Here is a 23441-nt window from a genome sequence, read left to right as displayed (position 1 = left end):
TTCTTCGATTTTAAAAGAATGTCATTTTATTCTACGGTTAATTAGTTTATTGACAAAAGGAATGGGGTATCCATTACCAAAAAGAATATCTCTGAAAAAGTTTATTTCTGCATTTATATACGAATCGGAGCAAATATTCAGGGCACGATTAATGAGGGAAGTTAAAACTGCTATTACATATCGGACCTTTCAACTATGCTGAATCAAATGGCTAATTTGATAATCAAATGGCGAATTTTATTGGATGTCTTTGGGAGAAAAGGGGTATGGGAGAAGGGCTAGCCGCTCTGTCAAAAATTATGCCCTGAGTTTAACTTTGATTTTGGGTAATTTTGGATAAAATTACCTGATTTAAGTTATTACATCGAAAACAGTTGTAGACATTTTTGATTTTATCAACAAGTGCGGCTATAGTTGAGCCACAGCAATAAACAGTACATAATGTGTGTGTAAAAGTTAAAATGGGTCCATACATTAGATAGTGAAAAAAGATACAAAAGTCTGGATATTTGGATCAGATACACAGCGATTATTATCAGAAAAAAAATACTGTCTGGCAATGTTATTTCTGTCTAGTAAATAGACTTATTCCCATTAGAACATGTATTAGCTTGTCATGGAAAGGCAGTGTGGTCTTGAATAAAATTACCTAATTTAAGTTATTACATCGAAAACAGTTGTAAACATTTTTGATTTTATCAACAAGTGGGGCTACAGTTGAGCCCCAGCAATAAACAGTACATTATGTAACAATAATTTATCAAAAGCTTGTGAATCATTCAGTGATGTCTTGGCCACCTCATATTCAAACTTCTGGATGATACTAAAATTGCACACGACAAAAACCTCAATTAATTGTTTAGTCATTATTTAATTGAACTCAGTAAGGGTCAGTTTTACTGTATAAATTTTATCATTGACGTCTTGTAATCAGAGTTAAAATTTAAGTCACAAAATTTTGAAATGTGTGCGAGTGTGTGTGTTTGTGTGTGTATAGTACTTGTGTTATGGCCACCACACTCAAGTTCTATCGAGAAGAGAAGTTTGGTGAATGCTAATGAAATAACCGGTTTTTCCGACCACGGGACGAAATCTATTCAGTTTGTGATCTTTGTTGATAGGGGGTAATGTCTAACCATGGATGTTAAAATGGTGATTATGGATTTGGCAATGACTGAAGAAAGGGCAATTAGACTTTTCCAGGATAAGGCGGTATTGCCAAAACAAAATAGTGCGTCAATGGACAAAGAATGACTTTGTACTCTTTCGATAAAGGCCCTTTTTGGAATGTACCGAGGTAGGCCTACATCCCGCCATTATTCAAAATCATACCTAGCAGAGTACATGGGGCGTGCGGCAGTAACGGCAGAGCTCATTTTGCGATTCTTAGTGACATTTCTGCACTCTCGGCGCATATTTCTAAATCGTAGTTTTCGAAATTTCTTTGATAAAATATTATATTTTCATCGTATTTTGTTTTGTTTCATTAGCGTCAAGCAAACTTTACTTCTCAACATTTACTTACATAACTTGAATGTGGTGGCTATTAGACACACGTACCATATATATATATATATATATATATATATATATATATATATATATATATATATATATATATATATATATATATATATATATATATATATGTATGTATATATATATATATATATATATATATATATATATATATATATATATATATATATATATATATATATATATATATATATATGATATTTTGTAAGTGAGCAATAATTGTGTATGTATGCGTGTATTTTTTCTCACAAACGGCCCCACATTTTTTCGGGAAAATTGGCATCCTAATATATTCTGGCAAAAACAAAAAGACTTAGATAGACAAGAAGTTTTAGAAAATTCGTTAAGATAATTTTGGGAAAAATAAATCGGCACTGCTTCAATAATCAACTATCTTTGAAAAGAAATTAAATTGCTTAAAGAAAAAAAACTGGTAATTGCAAAAATATTTTTATATATTTGAACAAGGGATACAAGTACATGCAATGTCTTTTTAAGACATGAGAAAAAGTTGAGAAATTTTTTAATCGCTAAAGTTATTACAAATATTTTTGCAAACTACAAAAATATTTGTGGTGTCTGAGCAATAATTTTAATGTTTTAATTCAAATTGGAAACATACCTGAGAATTTAATATGGTTTATTTTTTGTTAGATAAGACCAACTCTATGTGATCAAGCATACAGGTTTGAACGTAACCAGTTAAAATAATGTCAGTAAGAAGACCCAAAAAACATAAATTTGCAATTATTACAAATGATGATTCTTTAGAACCACCTGTTAAATTCACAATTGGGGAAAATGATTAACATGGACCATCAAATGAGACAACACCAATACGGGCAGTAAAATCAAAGAGCATTCGTACATAATACTTAAAATAAATTTTTGGGGGACATATCAGCATTTTTATAGTAAGGGCGTATCCTGGGTTTTTGCTAGCGGGGGTGTTTTTTTCTGGCGGGGGCTACAAAAAAATTTATAAAAACATCAAAATTTGTTTAGATGTATTTTTGTTATTACGTTTTAGCGAGTTTGACAAACATTTTTGGGAGGAGGAGAGATCAAACCCCGTGCCCCCCTCTATCCTGGATGAGGCCTTGTCATATAAGTTTTTCATATTAATTTCATAACATTTTTTGAAATTTCACACAAATTAATGCATCCCATACATTATTTTTTTTTTTAATTTACAAATGTGACTATGACGTGGCTCGGGCATAAGTGAAAAAAGAGCATCTGTTACCATGATTTTTTTTTTAAATCTAAACGATTCTTTTTTATACGGCCTGATAACACAAACACTCCTTTTGTATTATCGGAATGACATCGTTATCAAATTGTTTATTTTCTCTTTCCCTGTCTGTTTCCCCTACTGATCTCGGGAACATTGTCACACATGCGCTTTTCAAATATTTTGCCTCTCCCAAGAACAAACGCCCAATGGCTGCTGAGTGCTAAACTCTGAATTCAGCGACGGGAAAACCTTCTCCTAAAATGTTTGTTATTTAGAGTGTTTATGCTAGTGAGATATTGTGTTGTATTTTGAGTGTTTTCTTCTAAAGACTTCCATAATCGTGGCTTCGTTGTGTTTTGGCTCCAAGAGCGAGTTATTTTGCAAAATGGGTTGTGCCATGTCAGCTGAAGAACGGGCTGCAGCCGCAAGGTCCAAATTGATTGAAAAAAATCTAAAGGAAGATGGGATGCAGCTCGCTAAAGATATTAAGTTATTACTGCTTGGTATGTTTATTACCCCATTTACCTTATTACTCTCAGTCTGGCACGTACACAGGGGGGGGACTTAGGGCCCGGCTCCCCCCGAAATTTTGTGAAATGTTTAATTTCCCCATGGTTTCTTGGGATTTCTGGCAAAAATAGAATATTTATTAAGAACCTAGATACATGTGTGAAGCCTTTTTTGGGGGATTTTACAGCATGCAATTATCCGGTCAAGTCACTGCCCAATTATTAATACATTTTCTGTCTAACTTTTTACCCTCTTTGAGGTAATTAGCAATTGTACTGTTATTTTTTTTTTTTTGTAAAGAGAGTTTTCTTTCCACAGCAAAATAGAATTATCCTTGATATTAGGGCGTTTATCCCCCCTTTTCAGGATAAAGTACAGCTTTTAATGGATCAATTTTGGAAATTATCATTTTTCATTAAAATCTACGTTTTTGCAATAGAAGAACTACCCGCGCAGCACCCATGCTGCACTGTTAACCCTAAAATTTCCCTTTCAGTGGGATATAATAGATTAATCACTGGTTCTAAATCTCTATGAACATAACCTGAGCCTAAAACGTACTTTTGAGGCTTCAGTCTTCTTCCCCCCATCGCTACAATATTACAGATTAAAGTTAACCTGTATTTTCCGATATACGTGTTTTTTGCATTACTAAAGACAAAAAGTGCTACTTTATATCTGCTGTTTCGAAGGTTTTGAGCCCCCCCCCCGGAATAAGTTCCTGCGTACGTGCCTGCTCTCAGTGGTGTTTCGAGATTCATCATAAATTAGATAAAAGAGAAATACAATTTAATTAGATATAAATTGAGATAGAAAAACTTGATTCACCCTTCAATGCACATTCCAAATATAATATTAGGCACCATCATCCATTGTCTTCAAGTCTGCCTCCTAAAGGGGGGATATTACCCTAGGCTATACGCTAATGTTTGGGTTTTTTAATTGCATTTTGAGGCTGATGAGAATGAAAGTTGGAAACCAACAAAATCAGCACTTATTTAATTAATCCTAGAATTAAATCAAAGAATTAGGGGTGGGGTGGGTGGTACAATTGTTTTACAATTCCGATGGTAGGGGTTAATGTATTGAGAAAGATATATCAATAAGGAAGCGAACGGTGCCACTAATCTCTTTTCCCCTTGTTTGATATCTATGTTTTATCAAAATATTACAATTTGTTGTATAATGTCTCTCTTTTTTACTATTCCCAAATTCACGGTGCTATATAATTACATATTTACATGTAATTCAATGTTTGTTAGTTTCAAAGGGATGAATTAAACTAGTGGCAAATTTCAAGGTATTTGGAGCAAAAGGGGAACCATTTGCCCTCTTGCACCACTTGGTCGCACCGAAGCAGTAAAAGGGCATATTTCGAAACCCCGAGTACTCATTACTCTTTTATCGAGTTTGGCTTGATAAGCAAGCCTATCAACTACTCTTATATCAACTACTATAATCAATATTTCAATATTGATAAGCAATATTCAATATTCAATATTGATAATATAATCAATATTGATAAGCAAGCCTATCAACTACTATAATAGCGCAAAAAAAGTGCTAAATAGTACTTTAGTGCTATAATAACAACCCTGAGCACGTACTACAGTGCTAAACATAATGAAAAAGTGCTAAAATAGCACTTTCGCGATACAGGTGGCAACCCTGATTTAAATAGGTGTTGTTTTCATGTTCTTCTTTGAATAGATTTAAAGACCGGCTTTACGTTCCCTGATACCAAACTGGTTTAGTTAATGTCCGCAAAACTGATAGCTTATTTCTGATTGGTGCATTATTCCGTGTTAATCAATAGGAGACCGTTTGATATTTTTACAACAAATAGCCTGGGTCACAGAATTACAATTTGAACACACTATTAACGTTTCTTTGTATCCCAGAGAGCCACCAACCCTTGGGCCATCTATGGTGGCACCCTTGGATGGGAGCTAGTTTTTTTTTAACCTGATTGAAAAGCTGCTGTTTCTGGAGCCAGAATTGAACATTCGTATATATATATATATATATATATATATATATATATATATATATATATATATATATATATATATTAAATGAAATAACGAATGTTTAAATCCTTATCTGAAAGAGGAGGGAACAAAAAATTTGCTGTTAAAAAGAAATTTCTTTTTATCGATGGATGATAAGAAATCTGGCCAAAGAATTCAAATTCGTTTTTTTTTTTTAAATCAGAACCTAGCTTAACTTTCAGTAAAGAAAGAACACATACACGAAAATTACAAAAAGGAAATGTCAAAACCAAATCAAAACTAAAAACAAAAAGATCGATACCAAAAGACCTCAAAAAGACAAATGGCTGCTACTATTTTAGCTAGTAATTTAACTATAATGTCCAAAATAAAACACTCTAATTTAAAATAAATTTAAGATTCAAATCCAAGAGCAAAAATTAAGTAATTTGCCTTTGATATTCAAAACATAATAGCTATAGGCTATTAATATTAACACAATACTGAATAGCTAAGAAACAGACATACTTTAGAATCAGAATTTCATCCTTAATTCCAAATAGAGCATTTATTTGCGTCAAAATAAATCCTACCCCTAATCCTTTTAATGTGCAAATATATACTCTGAGTTATATTTATGCACTGAATTCTCCGTAAGTCACTTTTTTCTTTAGCTTTAGTGAGAAGTTAGTAAAAATAATGGAACATTCATTACATTTATAAAAATCAGGGCATGTGTTTGTAAATTAAGGGGGATGTAGTTGGAGGTAAGGCTCATTTCTGACCCAAATGAACGTTATACTTGGATTTAGAATGAAATTCTGATTCTTAAAATATGCATATTTTTTAGCTATCTCGTTAGTGAGTTAATTGAAGAATTTGTCAATTATAGTATAAAAATTCAGATTCAATACAGAAATTCCAGCTCATACTAAAAATTCAATTTCAAAAATAAAATATTTAATCCTTGCTGTTAGTGACAAAGTGAATTAATATCTACTTGGCAACATTGAGGCTGGATATGATCCCAGTCGTCACTTGGGCGACGAAAAAGATGTATCGTTAATCTACAAACTAGAATCTTCAGTATTCAAAAGCAATTATCTTCGATGCAATTATTTCCATGAATGGGGCGCCGTATTTCCCAGCATTACTGAAAAACGATCAGAAATTAAATAAAAAACAAGTTTTTTCAACTGAAAGTAAGAATCAATATTAAAACTTAATGCGAACAGAAACTATTACGTATATGAGGGGTCCACTCCTTTTTCAATACCTCGCTCTTTACGCCAAAGTTTTTTTAGTGCTTCCAAAAGAGTTATTGATTCTAATTAAATGGAGTTTCTTATTCAGGGGTCATTCTTAAATAATTGGAACAAAATTCGAACTTTAGCGTAAAGAGTGAGGTATTGACGAGGGGGAAATCCCCTAATATACACAAGAAAAAAATTCGTTTTAAATTTTACTGTTGCTCCTTACTTCCAGTTGAAAAAACTTGTTTTTATTATTTGATTAAAATCTAAGAGCTTAGCATTTACAGCTCACGACCTAGTATCTAAAGAGGTAAAAAAGAATAAATGAGATTTTCATAGACAAAACCTAGTATGAATCATAGACATAATTACAGACGAAAGTAAAAGAAAAAAAAACATAAAACTGAACCACAATCGCCTTACCCAAGGAGTTGTACGTAAAGTATAGTGTTATTGTGAATATATGGTGCCAATTTTGCATCGACGCCACAATATTAGAATATAACAAATAAATAAACTGAATAAATAAATTTAATAAAAATTTTATAATAAAGTAAATAGAATAAAATAAAAAATAAACCAAAAGCTATAGAATAAAATAATAGAATAGAGATAGAATATAATTTAGAATTTAATTTAATAGAATATAGAATGAAAATAATAGAATAATAAAACAGAATAAACCGGACAACAAACTGGACAGGTCTGTTTTAATGAATATTCTAAAAAACAAAACAAACCAGAAAATGGAGAAACCAGAAAACAATATAAGGGAAGAAGGAGGAATCTGGAAATCAATTGAAGAAATATTGTCTCATCGTCTCTTCCTCCTTCTCTAAAAAAAACCCACAAAACCACGAAAAAAAGAAATAACACGGTTACTCAAAAACTGACATAAAAAAACTATGTTTTAAAGCAGTTTTGGTTATCATTTATAAACTATACAACTTATAATTGAGTCTGAAGATTATGGATGCATTCTATAACCATTATTGACTTTCATTTTGCTCCTATTACCAAAATTGTTACTAACTTAAAAAACAAAAATTCAAAAAAAGAAGTTTCCCAAAGAAAAGTAAAGAGCCACATTGAAACCTAAAACGAGTGAAAAAGAAGTCCTATTATGACTCAATCTTAAAAGAAACAGAGATTACTACCGATGAATAAACAAAACCGAAATCAAAATATCAAAAAAGTTAAAATAGAGCCTATTTTCAACTTAAGACTATCCAATTTATTTGGAGGTTAGCAAACCATATGTCGGTTAGAGCAACTGGGAAGGATTTACAATACAAAGATAAATTCTTTTTTTTCGCAAAATAAAATTTCAAAATTGTGCGAAAAATATAAAAAACCTACGTTTTTAATCTTATAAAAATTTTAGTAGTTTTACACAAAAGATTTTCAAAGCACAAACAATGTACTATATAATTTGATGAAGTAATCAATAATTTACTAATCAAAACCCCTTTCTCAAATATTTATGTGAATGAGAAAAGAAGATATAAGACATTTCAGGAAAATTTCGATACATTTATTTTTGTTCTTTATTTAATTGACAGAAAAAAAAATACTTTCTCAACTATTTTTATAAATGAGAAAGATGATATAAGACAGTTCGGAAAAAGTTTGATGCAAATATTAAAAAAAGTTAAAAATAATAAAAAACACATTTTCTCTGTAACTCTGTAAACGAAAAGAAGATATGAGATATATTGTGAAAACTTTTTTGAAAATTTTTGAGAAAAATAAAATCAGAGTTATTTAGAATGTTTTTACAAATAAAAAAAAAGATATTAGACATCTTTCAAAAATACAGTGAAATTTCTATTTTTAGCAATAAATAAGATTTACGATATTAGGCTAGACCAATCGATTGGACTTGCGTAGTTTGATATTTACATATGTAAATATTTAAAAAACAAAAAAAAAACAATCAAAAAATTCAGTCTTTTGAAAGACTGAAGCTGATCTTAGCCATCTGTACACAGCTTAGAATAATTATTTATCTTGAGCTTATATATTGGTGATTTATTTTTATTTTCTAAGAAAAGTGGAACAATTAATAATATTAATGAATTAAATTATACTAATTGAACTTAAGTAATAATATTGAATTGACTAAAATATCTATTATACAAATAAATAAGAGATTTAACTTTTTAATTAACCTTGATGGACCATTGTGGTTTAGCTTATTTAATGGTGTTTGTTTGACCACAACTCCCATGAGGTTTAAGCAAAGCTTTTAGCAATAAGAAATAAAGGCGTTTTCCCACAGAACATACTTAATTTTGCTGTCTGGTTTTTCCTATTTAACTGAGTAATTTATAAATGAAAAGCTGCGCGAAGTTAAAAGAATTCTTGATTAATACCAGTTTTGTAAGCATACAAACAAAATTTATTGTAAAGGGGGCAAATTTTTGTAAAAAAATTAACAGAAAAACGGTCGGGCTAAATGAAGAATATAACAATAACCGTAATACTTTAGTGAAAATTTCTATATACGAAAAATTAAGCAAAGAGAAAACGGGTTTTCTTTGAAAGAGAAAAACGGTAGGGCTAAATGAAGAACATAACAATAGCCGTTATACTATAGTTAAACTTTTTATATGCGAAAAATTAAGCAAAGAGAAAACGGGTTTTAATTTCGACAAAGCAGTGAACAAAAAACAAAATATAAAACTACACTTTAACTAAAAAAATAAAAAAAAACTCCGAATATTTCGGCCCCACGTCCGGGAGCCTTTCTCAACGGACAAAAAAAAAATTAAAAATAACAATAGATATTTAAGACATATTTAAGATTTTTTTAAGACAACACAAAAAAAACACGGCACCTAAAACACAACGAAATAAAAAAAATATATAAACAATCAAATAAATAAGAACAACTTACATTATTATGTAATCAATTACTCAATATATTAGGAGTATTTTTATTTTTTTTAGTTAAAGTGTAGTTTTACATTTTATTTTTTGTTCAATGCTTTGTCAAAATTAAAACCAATTTTCTCTTCGCTTAGTTTTTCGTAAATGGAAAAGCAGTGTGGTCTAAGAAATTATTAAACTTTCTATGCACAGAAATAAAGAGAAATCAATGAAAAGAAAAATTAACTTGAACAAATTAGTTTGTCAAGAACATAATGTATGTATGTATTTATTTATAACCCATCATACAAAATAATGAAGTGATGGAGTACATTGAAGAAAAAAGCAAAAACAAAAGAAGAAAGAAACAACATATCGTAATTACATTCTAAAATACAGACAAAAATAATTCCACGTCAAAAAACAACATTTTACCATTCATGACCGGTTTGCTTATTACACATGTGTACATTCAGCTCAGCTAACTTAGCACACGGGTCAGACAAGCTATATTTTTTCAAGAAATAGGAGTTGCGGGTCCATGGAGGAACTCGCAACAGAAACTTAGCAAATTTGAAGAAAACGCGTTTCATCCTAAGATGGTCAGATTCACTAAATATAGGGTAAAACGGTACTAAATACAGAATATGTGGCAGGACGACACTATTGTAAATTCTCGCAAGATTGGCTCTATTCAAATGAAACTGAGAACTAACAATGGTACCATATGCACGACGGATTTTCGTTTCCATACTTTCTAGCATCAATAGCCTAGTTCTTGAAAAATTGGGATAAACAGTCAAACCTTAGCGTAAAGAGCAAGGTATTCAGATAGGGGGCAAGCCCTTCATATACGGAATAACTTCTGTTCGACTTTTAAATTCTTTGATTTTTAAGGGGTCTTTTTCCCTTTCTCAAAAGTCAGGTAATTTTTCTCAGGCTCGTAGCATTGATCGGTAACACTAAGCTTAATGAATCTAAAATATTTAGAATCAGCACAATAAGTTAATTACTTTGATATATTTATTGTTGTTAAAATACCGTTTTTTAGAGTTTCGGTTGCTATTGAGCCGCGTTGCTCCTTGCTTACAGTTCGTTACGGCGAATTGCTTGATACCTTAACAAGAAAATAGAACCTTGTCAATTTTATTTCGTAGTTTTCCCAAACAAACATACATAATATATTAATTTGATGGTTTCTACACCTAACAAGGCAACAAGCCTAAGAAAAATTGCCTGATTTTCGATAAACGGGAGAAACAACCCTGAAAAGTCAAAGAATTATAAGAGTCGGCAAGAAATTATTCTGTATATGAAGGGGTTGCCCCCTGTTTGACTGTTTGTCCCAATTTATTTAATAACTACTCCTGAATCACAAGGTTTGTTTACTCTACACATAGAGAAACTACCTTGCCAATTTCGTTTAATAGTTTCCCTCGGCAAATATATATAATATATTAGTTAATTGTTTTCTATATTTCGAATCAACACGCATCACTTCATTAGCCACCATTTTCAGCCCCGGTCCTAGCCCTTTCAAAAGCATTACTTTATTATCAGAGAATAAGAACTGTTGGATAAATAAATTGTTTAAAAATGATTTAAAACATATGAAATTGGAAGGAAACATAAAATTCATACCGTTAGCAACATTTTCCATATTATAAGCAATAATTTTGTGTTATAGTGTGCTATGGTAGTTTTAGGGCTATATTTGGTCCCAATAGTGAAGGGGTGTATTTTTTTCGCAATAGTGACACCTACATTTTGAAAGAGTCTAAAACGAAATATTGAAAAAGTATTGATTGGGGAGTAAAAAAATACTACTGTTTTCTTGTTAAGGTATCAAGCAGCTCGCGGTCGTTTATGTATGTGTAGAGTAACTATAAATTTAAATTTCTTTAATAATAAAAATTGCCATTACTACTATGATTTTTTTTGGGTCCTGAATGATATAAAATTTGTCCCCCTTTTTCTGTGATCTATTTATTATTAATTCATGGCTATAGAAAACGATCAAAATAATACTTCTTTTTCCCTCAGCATTTTTTTTCAAACGTGTTTTGAAAATGTTTTTTACTAGATTCCAGCATCCACTAAGAAAGAGTAAATTACAGCCCATTGCAAGGTCATATGGGGGGAGGGAAGGTTACAGGGTTTGAACCTCGTCTCCTCCCAACCGGAGTTTTTCTCCGACTCGTAAAAACGTAACGTAAATGTATATAAACACATTTTTGATACGTTTTTAATGCTAGTTTCGCACCCCTCCAAAAAAATACCCCCTCGAACCAAAATCAAGGATACGCCCTTGGCACATAATAATTGTAAATTTAAAAAGGTGTCTTGAAAAGAGTATGTTTTTTGTTTCTTTTAAAACATTTTGGTAGAGCAATGGCTTTAGCAAGCAATAATATCACTGTTAGTCAGTCTACAGGTTCTTTCATGGCAGATAAAATACTTTATTGATTTTCTTGGGGATCCTTTGTTGGTTTCCTCGGGGATAGCCACCTGGGTTACTGGATGAATATACCTTTAATTTTCATAATCACAGACAATGCCGCCAAATTTAAAAAGTACCGACCTTGGTAATGAAGAATTAACTTTAGTTTTACCGTACATGTAAAAAAAAGAAGGCTCAGATATTATGATCTAAAACAAAAAATCGCTCAAGAAATATAACACCCCTCCACTCTATGTAAAAACCAAAAAAAAAAACAAACAGAAACTACTCCAACCACTACCAACAAATCGTCACAGTACCAAGCCGCTTATGGCTAACACAGCTACGCACGCTCCTCCTCCACTCCTATCTATTCAAAGCCTCCCTCTTTACACCCTCGTAGGAAGCTCCCATTTCCATTAAATATTTCTTTCTGACATCCTCCCACCCCAGACGACGACGACCTGCTTTCCGTTTAGCCCTAAACGGTTAGCCTACAAGGACAATCTTCGACAATCTGTCATCCTTCATCCGCAGAACTTGCCCTAGCCATCTCAACCTGTCTTTCATTATAGCCCAGGAAAACAGGATTGAGCCACAGTCTTCTTACAGCCTACTTTTTGAAATACGGTCAGTCAGCCGGGTAAAAAAAAACAACATACAAAATAAATTAGAAATAAGCAATTAAAGTAATGCAAGACGGAAAACGAACATTGTTTTATATAATTAATAAAATCCGCAATAAAATAGGACACACGAAAGTACTTCGGTGCTGGCATAACGAGGGAATGTTTTTTTGTGTGCATGGGTTGAGATTCAGCCGATTCCTTCATCAGAATCAGGGTTACTAACTTTCTCACTTGTGTTGTCATCATCGCACGGTTTTGTTGATCACAAAATTATTTATTCTCGGATGCACGAACTGTCCCTTGCACGGAGATGGCCGAAGTGGCACGTTACTGAGTCAAGTTGAAGCACGCAATCCGCAATAGCCGAAGCTGGACCTCGATACTTCTTTAATTTAATTGTGAACGAACCTTGATGAATGTTAAAAAATTTCATTTCTTAGAAATTATTTTTCCTAGAATATTACATTAAGCAATGTTTGTAAAGAAATTTGTTTCAAAAAGAAAACTGATTTCCAGTAAATTTCATTTGATCTCGTAACTGCATTTCAATTATCCTAAACTTAAAACTAAGTTGGTTTCTTATACTAATTAGGTACCTTTTATGTTTCTTAAAATATCCCAATATAGCAAACTAGGGAAAGGGTAAAAGCCTTAATGGGTTTTCAAAATGTAATAATCAATAGTTATATTCGTAGAAACGCTCTCCTCAGTGGCAAGGGGGGGGGGGAGTAATGGCCAATTATATCATGGCCAAAAATAGATACAAAACTAAATATAAGACATATCTATACCAAAATGGATGGTCCTCCCTTAGATTAGGAGGACTTGGATTAAAAACAATTGTTTTAGATTAAATTCAATGGTCCTAGTCTTTCTTCAAAGCATAATTTATTTCAATAAAACCTAATAAATTAACCCTTAAAATTTTAACCCCTTGAACCTCACTTGAATTGGAACTTGAGTTAAAAGAAGGGCCCTGAATGGAAAGACAAGGGTTCTGAATGACTTTTACGAGACTGAATGGTCATGACTCGTCTTTCAGACTAACTTAAGTAAATAAAATACAATAATAATGCAATTAAATTAAATTTTTCAACTCATAAGACTTGCAATTATAATCAACGAAACAAAACTGTTTTTTATTCGCTTGTTGTTTGTCTCACTACCACCCAAACACAAATTATACCCTAACTACTTTATTCTTAGTTTTATTATTAAGATGCACACTATATTAGTGTTACATCTTAAGTACCTTTAAGCACATTTTACTGCATAATTACCAGGTTACACAAAATTAAAAGGGGACAAAAATAAAACAAAAACAGCTTTTGTTTTAACACAAAAGTAAAGAGGGTACTTAATCCTTTAAGTACCTTTTAAGTACATAAGATACGTTAATTGTGAGGACTGGTGGCAGTTCTAGCCTCTCTGGTGCCCGAGTCAAAATATTGATTAGTGCCCCCCTGTCTCTAACAAAATTTTCAGGGCAATTTGTAACAAAATTTTCAATTATTAGCAAAATTATTCTCAATTTATCAATTAATTAATAATTTATTTTTAATTATTTTTGAATTTGTTATTTAAGTTATATTAAATAAATTTTTACTATTATTTAAATTGTAATAATTTATTATTGAAACTGTTATTAATTGTTATAATTATTACTAATTATTTTTTTTTATTTGCTTTGATTTCATAGTCAATAAATAACTTAGTAATTATTTTGATTTATTAACTGCACTCTCTACTTTATCAATGAAATTTAAAAAATTTCAAAATGGTTACAAGCTTCAGATTTTTTATTTGGAATTTAACGTCCATAAAATTTCTACACCCAGGGCAAGTGTTCCCTCTTTCCCTTCCTTAAAACCGCCTCTGCCAAGGACCTGACTCTGATGTCTGAGGCTCCACACCTAAAATATTCAGTATTTTTAATGTAAGGATGGAAATAAGTTAGCATTAATTTAAATATTTTAGGGTTCCATTGTCTGATGCATCACTGCTCGTGATCTTCAGCTAGAATTTGAGTGAGCTTAAGAAGAACTTGAGTTATCTTTACCAGAGTTTAAGAAATTTGTGATTTTAAAATTTAAAGTAAAGACTACATATTGATTATTTAAATCACCCCCTTCACAAGTTAAAAGAGCTGATACAACTTATCTCTTGGAAGGTGGCCATCAGAGACGGGTATGGGTATTCCATCGGGTATGGGTGGAAACAGGCATGTTTTTATCAATAGGCTAATTCAATTAGCCTTAGGCTAAAAAGACACTCGTAAAATCAAAAGTCTTTTCCATGCGAGACGTCTGATGAGCCCTAAAATATGATCTATCTTCCATATACTCCAAAAGTCAAGACGAATTTGAAAAAAGTTTTTACACAGAATAATATGCATGTAGTATTCAGTAATAAATTTTAAAATGATAAAATACCTAACTATTGGCAAAGGTAAAACCCCAGTATCTAGTATCCAGGATTTTTTTTGGGGGAGGGGGTGTTTTTTCGTGGGGGGAGGCAATAAAACATTCAAAAACCCTCAAAAATTGGTTTACATGAATTCTGTTTTTACGAATTGGACACACATTTTGGGGACTTTAAACCCTTTAGCCCCCTGGAATAGGGGGGCTAAAGGCGAATAGGGCTATAAACACCAATTCAACTTTCTTTTCCATTGCAGCTCTGCTTTGCCTTTATTAACCTTATGGGCAAGTATATAAACGGAATTTAAAGTATAACCGACTCAGGGCAGGCCTATATATTCGAAAATTATCTGGTGGGGTAAAGTAAATATACAAGGGAAAATAATACTATATTTTAAAGTTCTTATTCTAAAGGTTTGTCTTAATCATAGCTATCTCAATTTTATGAATCGAAAAATTTACCCAAAAATGTTCTTCATGCACTCTTCTTTTTGTAATTTTTTTTTGTAATTTTTTGTAATTTTTTGTAATTTTTTACAATCGTAAGATGTTTTGGCGTCTTAAAAGTTCACGGTCATTAGTATTTATCTATTTTTTTACTTTTACGGAAACTGCATGCAACATCTGTTTTTACTAACACTCCACTTTTGCTTTAAAATTTTGTGTCAGCTTCCATTTTTATTATTCTTTTTATGTACATAATATTTTCGATTTTTTTCTGGGTAGTTGTTCTGTAATGAATCATTAATGTTTATGTTTTTTGGTTTCATAGCAACACATTGTTAGCTCTGGAACTGTACCACTAATTATATTGAGTTCGTGACAGCATCATCAAACAGTTCGTGGTAACGAACTGTAGTAAGGAGCGACCCGGCTCAATAGTAACCAAAACTCTAAAAAATGGAATTTTGATACCAATAGCCACATCAAAAGAATTGCATTTTAATGCTGGTTTTAAATATATAAGTTTCATTAAGTTTAGTCTTACCCATCAAAAGTTACGAGCCTGAGAAAATTTGCGTTATTTTGGAAAATAGGGGGAAAGGCCTCCTAAAAGTCATAGAATCTTAACGAAAATCACACCATCAGATTCAGCGTATCAGAGAACCCTACTGTAGAAGTTTCAAGCTCCTATCTACAAAAATGTGGAATTTTGCATTTTTTGCCAGAAGGCAGATCACGGATGAGTGTTTATTTGTTTTTTTTTTTGTTTTTTTTTTCTTTTTCCCAGGGGTGATCGTATCGACCCAGTTGTCCTAGAATGTTGCAAGAGGGCTCATTCTAACGGAAATGAAAAGTTCTAGTGCCCTTTTTAAGTGACCAAAAAATTGGAGGGCAACTAGGCCCCCTCCCACGCTAATTATTTTCCCAAAGTCAACGGATCAAAATTCTGAGATTTTATTCAGCGTAGTCGAAAAACCTTATAACTATGTCTTTGGGGACGACTTACTCCCCCACAGTCCCCGTGGGAGGGGCAACAAGTTACAAACTTTGACCTGTGCTTACATATAGTAATGGTTATTGGGAAGTATACAGGCGTTTTCAGGAGGATTTTTTTGGTTTGGGGGAGGGGTTGAGAAGAGGGGGATATGCTGGGGAAACTTTCCTTAGAGAATTTGTAATGGGAGAAGAAAATTTCCATGAAGGGAGAGCAGGATATAGGCTACTAGTATTATTAAAAAAAAAACAATTAAAAATAAAAGTGAAAAAGCTTTTTCAGCTGGAAGTAAGGAACAGCAATAAAACTTAAAACAAACAGAAATTATTACCCATATGAGGGGCTCACCTCCTTCTAATACCTCGCTCTTTACGCTAAAGTATTTTCAGTAATTTCAACTACTTATTCTACGGCTTTTGTGATTCAGGGGGTCATTCTTAATGAATTGGGATAAAATTTAAGCTTTAGTGTAAAGAGCGAGGTACTGACGATGGGGCGAATCCCCTCATATATGTAATAAAAACATGAGAATACAAAAGTTCTTTACGTAAGCTAATTTATAAGTTACGTAAATCTTTTACCAATAAAAAGATTCGTAAAAAATTAAAAGTTCTAGTTGCCTTTTTAATTAACCAAAAAATCGGGGGGCAACTAGGTTTCGTCCCCCGCTCTTTTTTTCTCAAAATCATTCGATCAAAATTATGAGAAAGCCATTAAGCCAAAAAAAAATAAGTAAATTTCGTTTTGATTATTCCTCTGCGGAGAGCCAAAATCAAAACATGCATTGATTCAAAAACGTTCAGAAATTAAATAAAAAAAACAAGTTTTTTTAACTGAAAGTAAGGAGCGACATTAAAATTTTAAACGCACAGAAATTACTTCGTATATGAAAGAGGCTCCTTCCTCATCAACGCCCCGCTCTTTACGCTAAAGTTTTTTACTGTTTTAAAAAGAAGAATTGAGAGAAAGAGTCAAACTTTAGCGTAAAGAGCGGGGCGTTGATGAGGAAGCAGCCTCTTTCATATACGAAGTAATTTCTGTGCGTTTTAAGTTTTAATGTCGCTCCTTACTTTCAGTTAAAAAAACTTGTTTTTTTATTTAATAAGATTTAGAATCAAGTCAAGGAGCACAAAATTGCGCAATATTGTTTGGGAAGAAAAACTTTTTTGGGGGAGGGGGAGGGAATTTTCTTCCATGACCGGCAAATACAAAAAGTCTTACCGCATATGAGTGGTACAATAATGGAACGTTTTTACGTGCTTAGGCAAGGGCATGTTCAGTTTTTTTTGGGGGGGGGTATATTTTTTGGGCTGGGTTTTATAAAAAAAAGCTTAAAATTTGAATATACGAATTTTGTTACTTTTTTACGAATCTCTTTTTTGGGAGGGAAGGTTCAACCCAATGAAACCCCATGGATATTGGCTTGGCCTCAGCTCCTTCCTAACAAAGGAAAGTGCCTCAATTTTCAACAAATTAATCAGTTGATATAGCATCCTTTATCCTATGGACTAATTTTTATCTGAATTTTCTAATTTATTCTGAAAACTAATTTTAAAACTGAATTTTTATCCGGCGGCTCCCTCCTGTGAGCATGGTTTCAGGTTATATATTATTTCGTAGATTTGCTCTGACGAGTGGATTCCTTTTGGTTGGCTTTTTGAGTTCAGACGAAAAAGAATCTACTGACCAGTCTGAAATAAATATTTTTCGTTTGTAAAAGAAAGAACTATTACAATTATAATTATCTTAAAATAAATAAAGTATATTCAAACTGGATGTCTGGTGTCTGTCTGGTTTCATCCTTATACCCACTTGCAGACTAGTTATGCAGACTCACCTCTGGGCAGGATTGCATAAGGGAGTGATTAATGTATATTCGGAAGAGAGCCTATTCAGAAGTTAAGTACCTTTAACGATACACCCAGCGAGTAGCCATCAATGACTATGGAACCATACACATCTGAATATTTAGCAATTTTAGCTATCAATCTAGTCACATATCAAAGAAGCTCCGCGACTTTGGATCCCATCTGTTTCTCAAGACTGATGTGTTTCTCAAGACTTCCCGTCATAATTTCATATGTTAGTTGATTCAAAAGTTTTTCTCCTCCACCGATCAATTGTTGCATAGGTAACAGAGAAAAATTGGAAGCTTATTCAGAATTTTCTCTAATTCGCTTCTGACTATCCTTAAATCCCGAATCCGATCAATATTCCCCAAATGAAACATTGATGTGTTATCTCCATCTTGCAAATGGAATTTAGAAGTGCTACATAAAATGGAAATAATACCAGGAACAAGTTACCATTTAAGATCTGATCAGATTAGTAAAACTTTAGATTGACAAATACTTGGTAAATAGTGACACAACTGAGGTCCCAATTAGAAAGCATTATGTAACTAATATCAAACTTTTGTAGGAAACTGAAAAGATTCTTTTTTAGGCCACTGGAAAAAGTGAAATTAAGGTTAATCGCCTAAAAATATATAATATTAGGCCTTCGGGGTAAGGGATGTATTCAAATAAGGTTAAACTTGACAGCACTAACGGGTATCATAGACAGCGCAATAGTGGTGCCTAAGTAAAGAGCGATGTCGGCACAATATGTTATTACTTCTTTTTTTTTTGGTTTCTCTAGACCAGAACACTTCATAAAGAAGAATTTGTTGTAGAAACGTATAAAGAGGCGTATGAAGAAAAACGTATAAAAAAACGTATAGAAAAACGTATAAAGAGGCGTATATAAAGAAACGTATAAAGAAACGTATTTCCAATTCGATTGGAAATTGAAAGGCTTGTTGCCCTTTTAATAGTTGAAAGTGATTGGAAGGCAACCTCCCCCCCAAACCCATCATTTTACCAAACTAATCCAACCTTAATTTTGAGATAGACATTTTGTTCAGCGTAGTTGAAATGTCAAGAAATAATGTCTTTGATGATGACAACCCCCCTTCCCCCACGGCCCTCAGGGCAAGGGTAGTAAGTTATGTCCTGGGGGCATATAAGGTTAATTTTTAAGAAAGGGTGGTCGTATAAACAATAAGAAATCCGTGTGTAACTAATAATAAGTTTTTCTAGGAGACTGCAAAGGTTTTTTTTCTAGGGCACTTAGAAAAGCAAAATTAATGTTTTTCGTCTGAAAGTATTTTTACCTTGGACCTTCGCGGAAGGGGGTATATTTAAATAAGGTTAAAGTCAACAACACTAACGGATTATCTTGTTCTATGTATATAATATGTTCTATTTCGAAAAAAATAGTTAAATTATTTTAATTAAATGTTACCTAGATACAACATGGCTTGTTTCACGATAGATTTTCGACTTCATACTCTTAAAAATCAAACGGTGAATATGATCTTACCTTTCCATTAGAAAAACCAAGGTGCATGGAAAATTCGTTAACGTTTTATATATAAGCCTATTCCTCTTTGTTCAATCAATCAATCAATTTACTCAACCAATAAATTTTATAACAAAAACACTTCAACATAGACCCTCCTGTAGGGCTCTATGGCTAGGAAAAAAACAAGGGAGAAACAAAAATGAAACAAAAAATAAAAAATAATATAAAAATAATATAAAAAAATAATATAATGCGTTTCAACCGTTCAAAACTCACCCCCCCCCCCCAAAAAAAAGACAAACAAAAAAAGCAATAATTAAAAGACCCAAACATTAAGAGATTTTTGTCGGTGAACATAAGTACAGGCAAATAACTTGTAAACAAGAACAAATAAATTATTCTAAACAAAAACTTATTTTAATTTCATTCGTCATTTTTGGAAAGGTAAATTTTACTTCATTGTTTACTAGAAACATCAACCTGTAAAAAAAATCATGCTCTATATGAAAATTGAAATATCTATAGAATATTTATATGAAATTTGAAATATCTATAGGAAATTTTATACCTTGTCTGTATTAAATTTCCTTGGTACCGACAAGGATAAAATCCCAAATGTTCGTCAAAGGTTTTTTTTTACCCTTTTTTTTCCAAAAATAAAAAACGAAGTTAAAATAAATAAAAAAATACTGCTTCGTGAATATCGAAAAATATCTACTAAATTAGCCCGTGAACAAGCTAGAAAATTTCTATAAACTGACTTGTGGTTCTGCACAAAAAAAAAAAAATTCTAAAAACAACGGCTTTATTGAAAACACAAAACTGACCCCCAAACAGGATGTTGTTCTTGGAGCCTAAAATTTCACAAATAGTCGGCAGATAATAACAAATTACTAAGGCTCTCCATTGTCTTCACCTGCCATGATACCAATAACTGTTGGTGCTAAATTTTAACTCTAAAAAGCTAATTATACTCTAAAAAACTCGAGCAAGACCGATTTTCAGTTTCGCCCATGTCCTTCCGCACCCCCAAGTCGCCTGTCCCCAAAATACTTGGCACAGTTCCCAAGACCCTTGGCTCAGTACTACTAATTAGTGCTTAAAGTTCCTGTAACATATAAATAGTTATAACAAGAATAAAAACAATTAAAATAAAGGGTTTTTGACCCTTTGTTACAAAAAATAACCCTTTTTTAAAGAATAAAAACAATAAACGGTTTTTGACTTTTGGTTTGATTGGATGATAATGGGATCATATTTAAGGAGTTTGAATTATTTTAATTCATACAAATTTTCTTATGGAGAGAAGGGGAGGGAGGCAACTAATTCATGTTCCAAATTTTTTCATAGAGATATCCTCACCAAACTTAAGGATGTTTTGGATATGTATAACCTATTTTCAGCCGTTCGGGCTTGAAACTATGTTAATAGTTTGAAATTAGACAAATGATTTAAGAAATCAGAATGAAAAAATAAGAACCTTTCTAACCTTTTTATCATTCTTAGACCTACCAAGTTAATGGCTAATAAGGTCAAATAATTCAGCTGTTCGGATTTGAAACTGTGCTAAGTAGTTCAAAATTAGACAAATGATTTAAGAACTCAAAAAATAAAAAAGCTTTCTAACCTTTTTATCATTATTAGACATACCAAGTTAATCGCTTTTTTCTTGTTTATTCAAATAAAGGAAGTTGGAAATTTGTCCTGTTATCCTTGGCATTTTATGCGGTTAATCGAATTTAATTATATGGTTTTTAATTTTTCATACTCTTCAAATTAAGCAAGATTAAATTACAAGATCTAATAAAATAAATTTGGAAATAAACTATAATACAGGAAATAAAATAGGAACAGACAAACTTACAAATAAAATAGAAATAATTTTAATTATTGCAAACTATAAATAATTTCAGGCAAGACAATATACTTAAAAAAAATTGTAAATTTAGATTATCGTCCCAGGTTCTAGAAAGTAGTACGGCTTCAGAATTCAAACTTTTAGCTCCAGACATCAGGATTACCAGTAAGCCGTGGGCTGCTATTTGAGGGTCCTTTACACAGACTTAAGAGCGATTGTCCCCTTACCTTGAAATATCGAGGCGTTTTTATTTATGATCAAGGGGAAAAGGGCTGGATATTTTATTGTGTATGTCATTACATTGGAAAAGAGGCCCCAAAAGGACATTTTCGGCTTTTATCCCTTGTAATGTACTTAGATGCCTTGGGGTCCTGTAGATCTTTATTTTCAAAAATGATTGGTAAAAAAATGAGTCTATGACAGTTCCGTAATGTTTCGAAACTTCCATTATTAATTACACTCCTTCTCCCCATATTTTTTTGTCTTCTAAGGAGGGATGGGTGGTAAGCCATCCCTCCGTTAGCAAATTTGTGGTCGATACACTTCAAGAGCTTGCACACACCTCTGGCTGTTATCATGAGCAGGGCCATAACTCATTAGATCTATGACCTTCTCATGATTATTATCTTCTTCTTTATTTTGAAGTGTTTGACGTGGAATTTATATCACCCTCGACATACCTTATCCCTCTAAAAAAAACTTTTTATTTAACCCTTGTTGCATTTAAGGCAACAGGAACAAGCTGTGTATTTCTATGGACTCTCCATGGAGAAAATAGTAAGCCAAACCGTTGGCTGAATCATTTGGCTTCCTGTCCCACCTACCCCACCCCGAGAAATTGAAGTCCTAATTTCTTGCAACCTAGCTCGTACTGATCACCATTACCATAGACCTATAAACAAGGATACCTCTTTATCGGAGCAAAAGAGAAAAAATGAGGTTACTGTCCTATATTTTCGTGTTAAAAAAATATGTTTTCATTCTGTTGGCTTATCTTTGTGACCTAAATTTTTTATTAAGTGAATCATGCTTTAGTGTATCAAACAGTTCATGGTAACGAACTGTAGTAAGGAGCGACCCGGCTCAATAGTAACCAAAACTCTAAAAACTGGAATTTTCATACCAATGGCTAAATCAAAGGAATCGCATTTTAATGCTGATTTCAAATATATAAGTTTCATCAAGTTTAGTCTTACCCATCAAAAGTTACGAGCCTGAGAAAATTTGCCTTATTTTAGAAAATAGGGAGAAACACCCCCTAAAAGTCATAAAATCTCAACGAAAATTACACCATCAGATTCAGCGTATCAGAGAACCATACTGTAGAAGTTTCAAGCCCCTATCTACAAAAATGTGGAATTTTGAATTTTTTGCCAGAAGGCAGATCACGGATGCGTGTTTATTTGTTTGTTTGTTTTTTTTTTGTTTTTGTTTTTTCCCAAGGGTGATCGTATCGACCCAGTTGTCCTAGAATGTTGCAAAAGGGCTCATTCTAACGAAAATGAAAAGTTCTAGTGCCCTTTTTAAGTGACCAAAAAAATTGGAGGGCACCTAGGCCCCCTCCCACGCTAATTATTTTCCCAAAGTCAACAGATCAAAATTCTGAGATAGCCATTTTATTCAACGTAGTCGAAAAACCTTATAACTATGTCTTTGGGGACGACTTACTCCCCCACAGTCCCCGTGGGAGGGGCTACAAGTTACAAACTTTGACCAGTGCTTACATATAGTAATGGTTATTGGGAAGTGTACAGGCGTTTTCAGGAGGATTTTTTGGTTGCGGGAGAGGTTGAGAAGAGGGAGATATGCTTGGGGAGCTTTCCATAGAGGAGAATATTCACTGAATGCTTTATACACAAATTTAATTAAAAATGACCTTACAAAATATTTTAAAAACCAATAGATATTAA

The 23441-nt window shown here is 32.4% G+C and overlaps 1 protein-coding gene across 2 annotated transcripts in view; it reads left to right on the top strand.

Annotated features, from left to right (window-relative positions):
* LOC136043036 (guanine nucleotide-binding protein G(o) subunit alpha) overlaps window positions 1–23441 on the top strand; it is a 167941-nt gene that overhangs the window by 4880 nt on the left and 139620 nt on the right. The window contains exon 1 of one of the 2 annotated variants that reach the window (XM_065727938.1): window positions 2971–3279. The exons of the other annotated variant lie outside the window; for it this stretch is intronic. Coding sequence (XP_065584010.1) covers window positions 3162–3279 — 118 coding nt within the window. The 5' untranslated portion in view covers window positions 2971–3161. Of the gene's footprint in view, window positions 1–2970; window positions 3280–23441 lie in introns of those variants that run through there. 2 annotated transcript variants of the gene reach the window in all.

Source organism: Artemia franciscana, unplaced genomic scaffold (genome assembly GCF_032884065.1).
Source record: "Artemia franciscana unplaced genomic scaffold, ASM3288406v1 Scaffold_284, whole genome shotgun sequence".
NCBI classification, from domain to species: domain Eukaryota; kingdom Metazoa; phylum Arthropoda; class Branchiopoda; order Anostraca; family Artemiidae; genus Artemia; species Artemia franciscana.
This window is presented reverse-complemented; position numbering and strand designations above follow the sequence as displayed.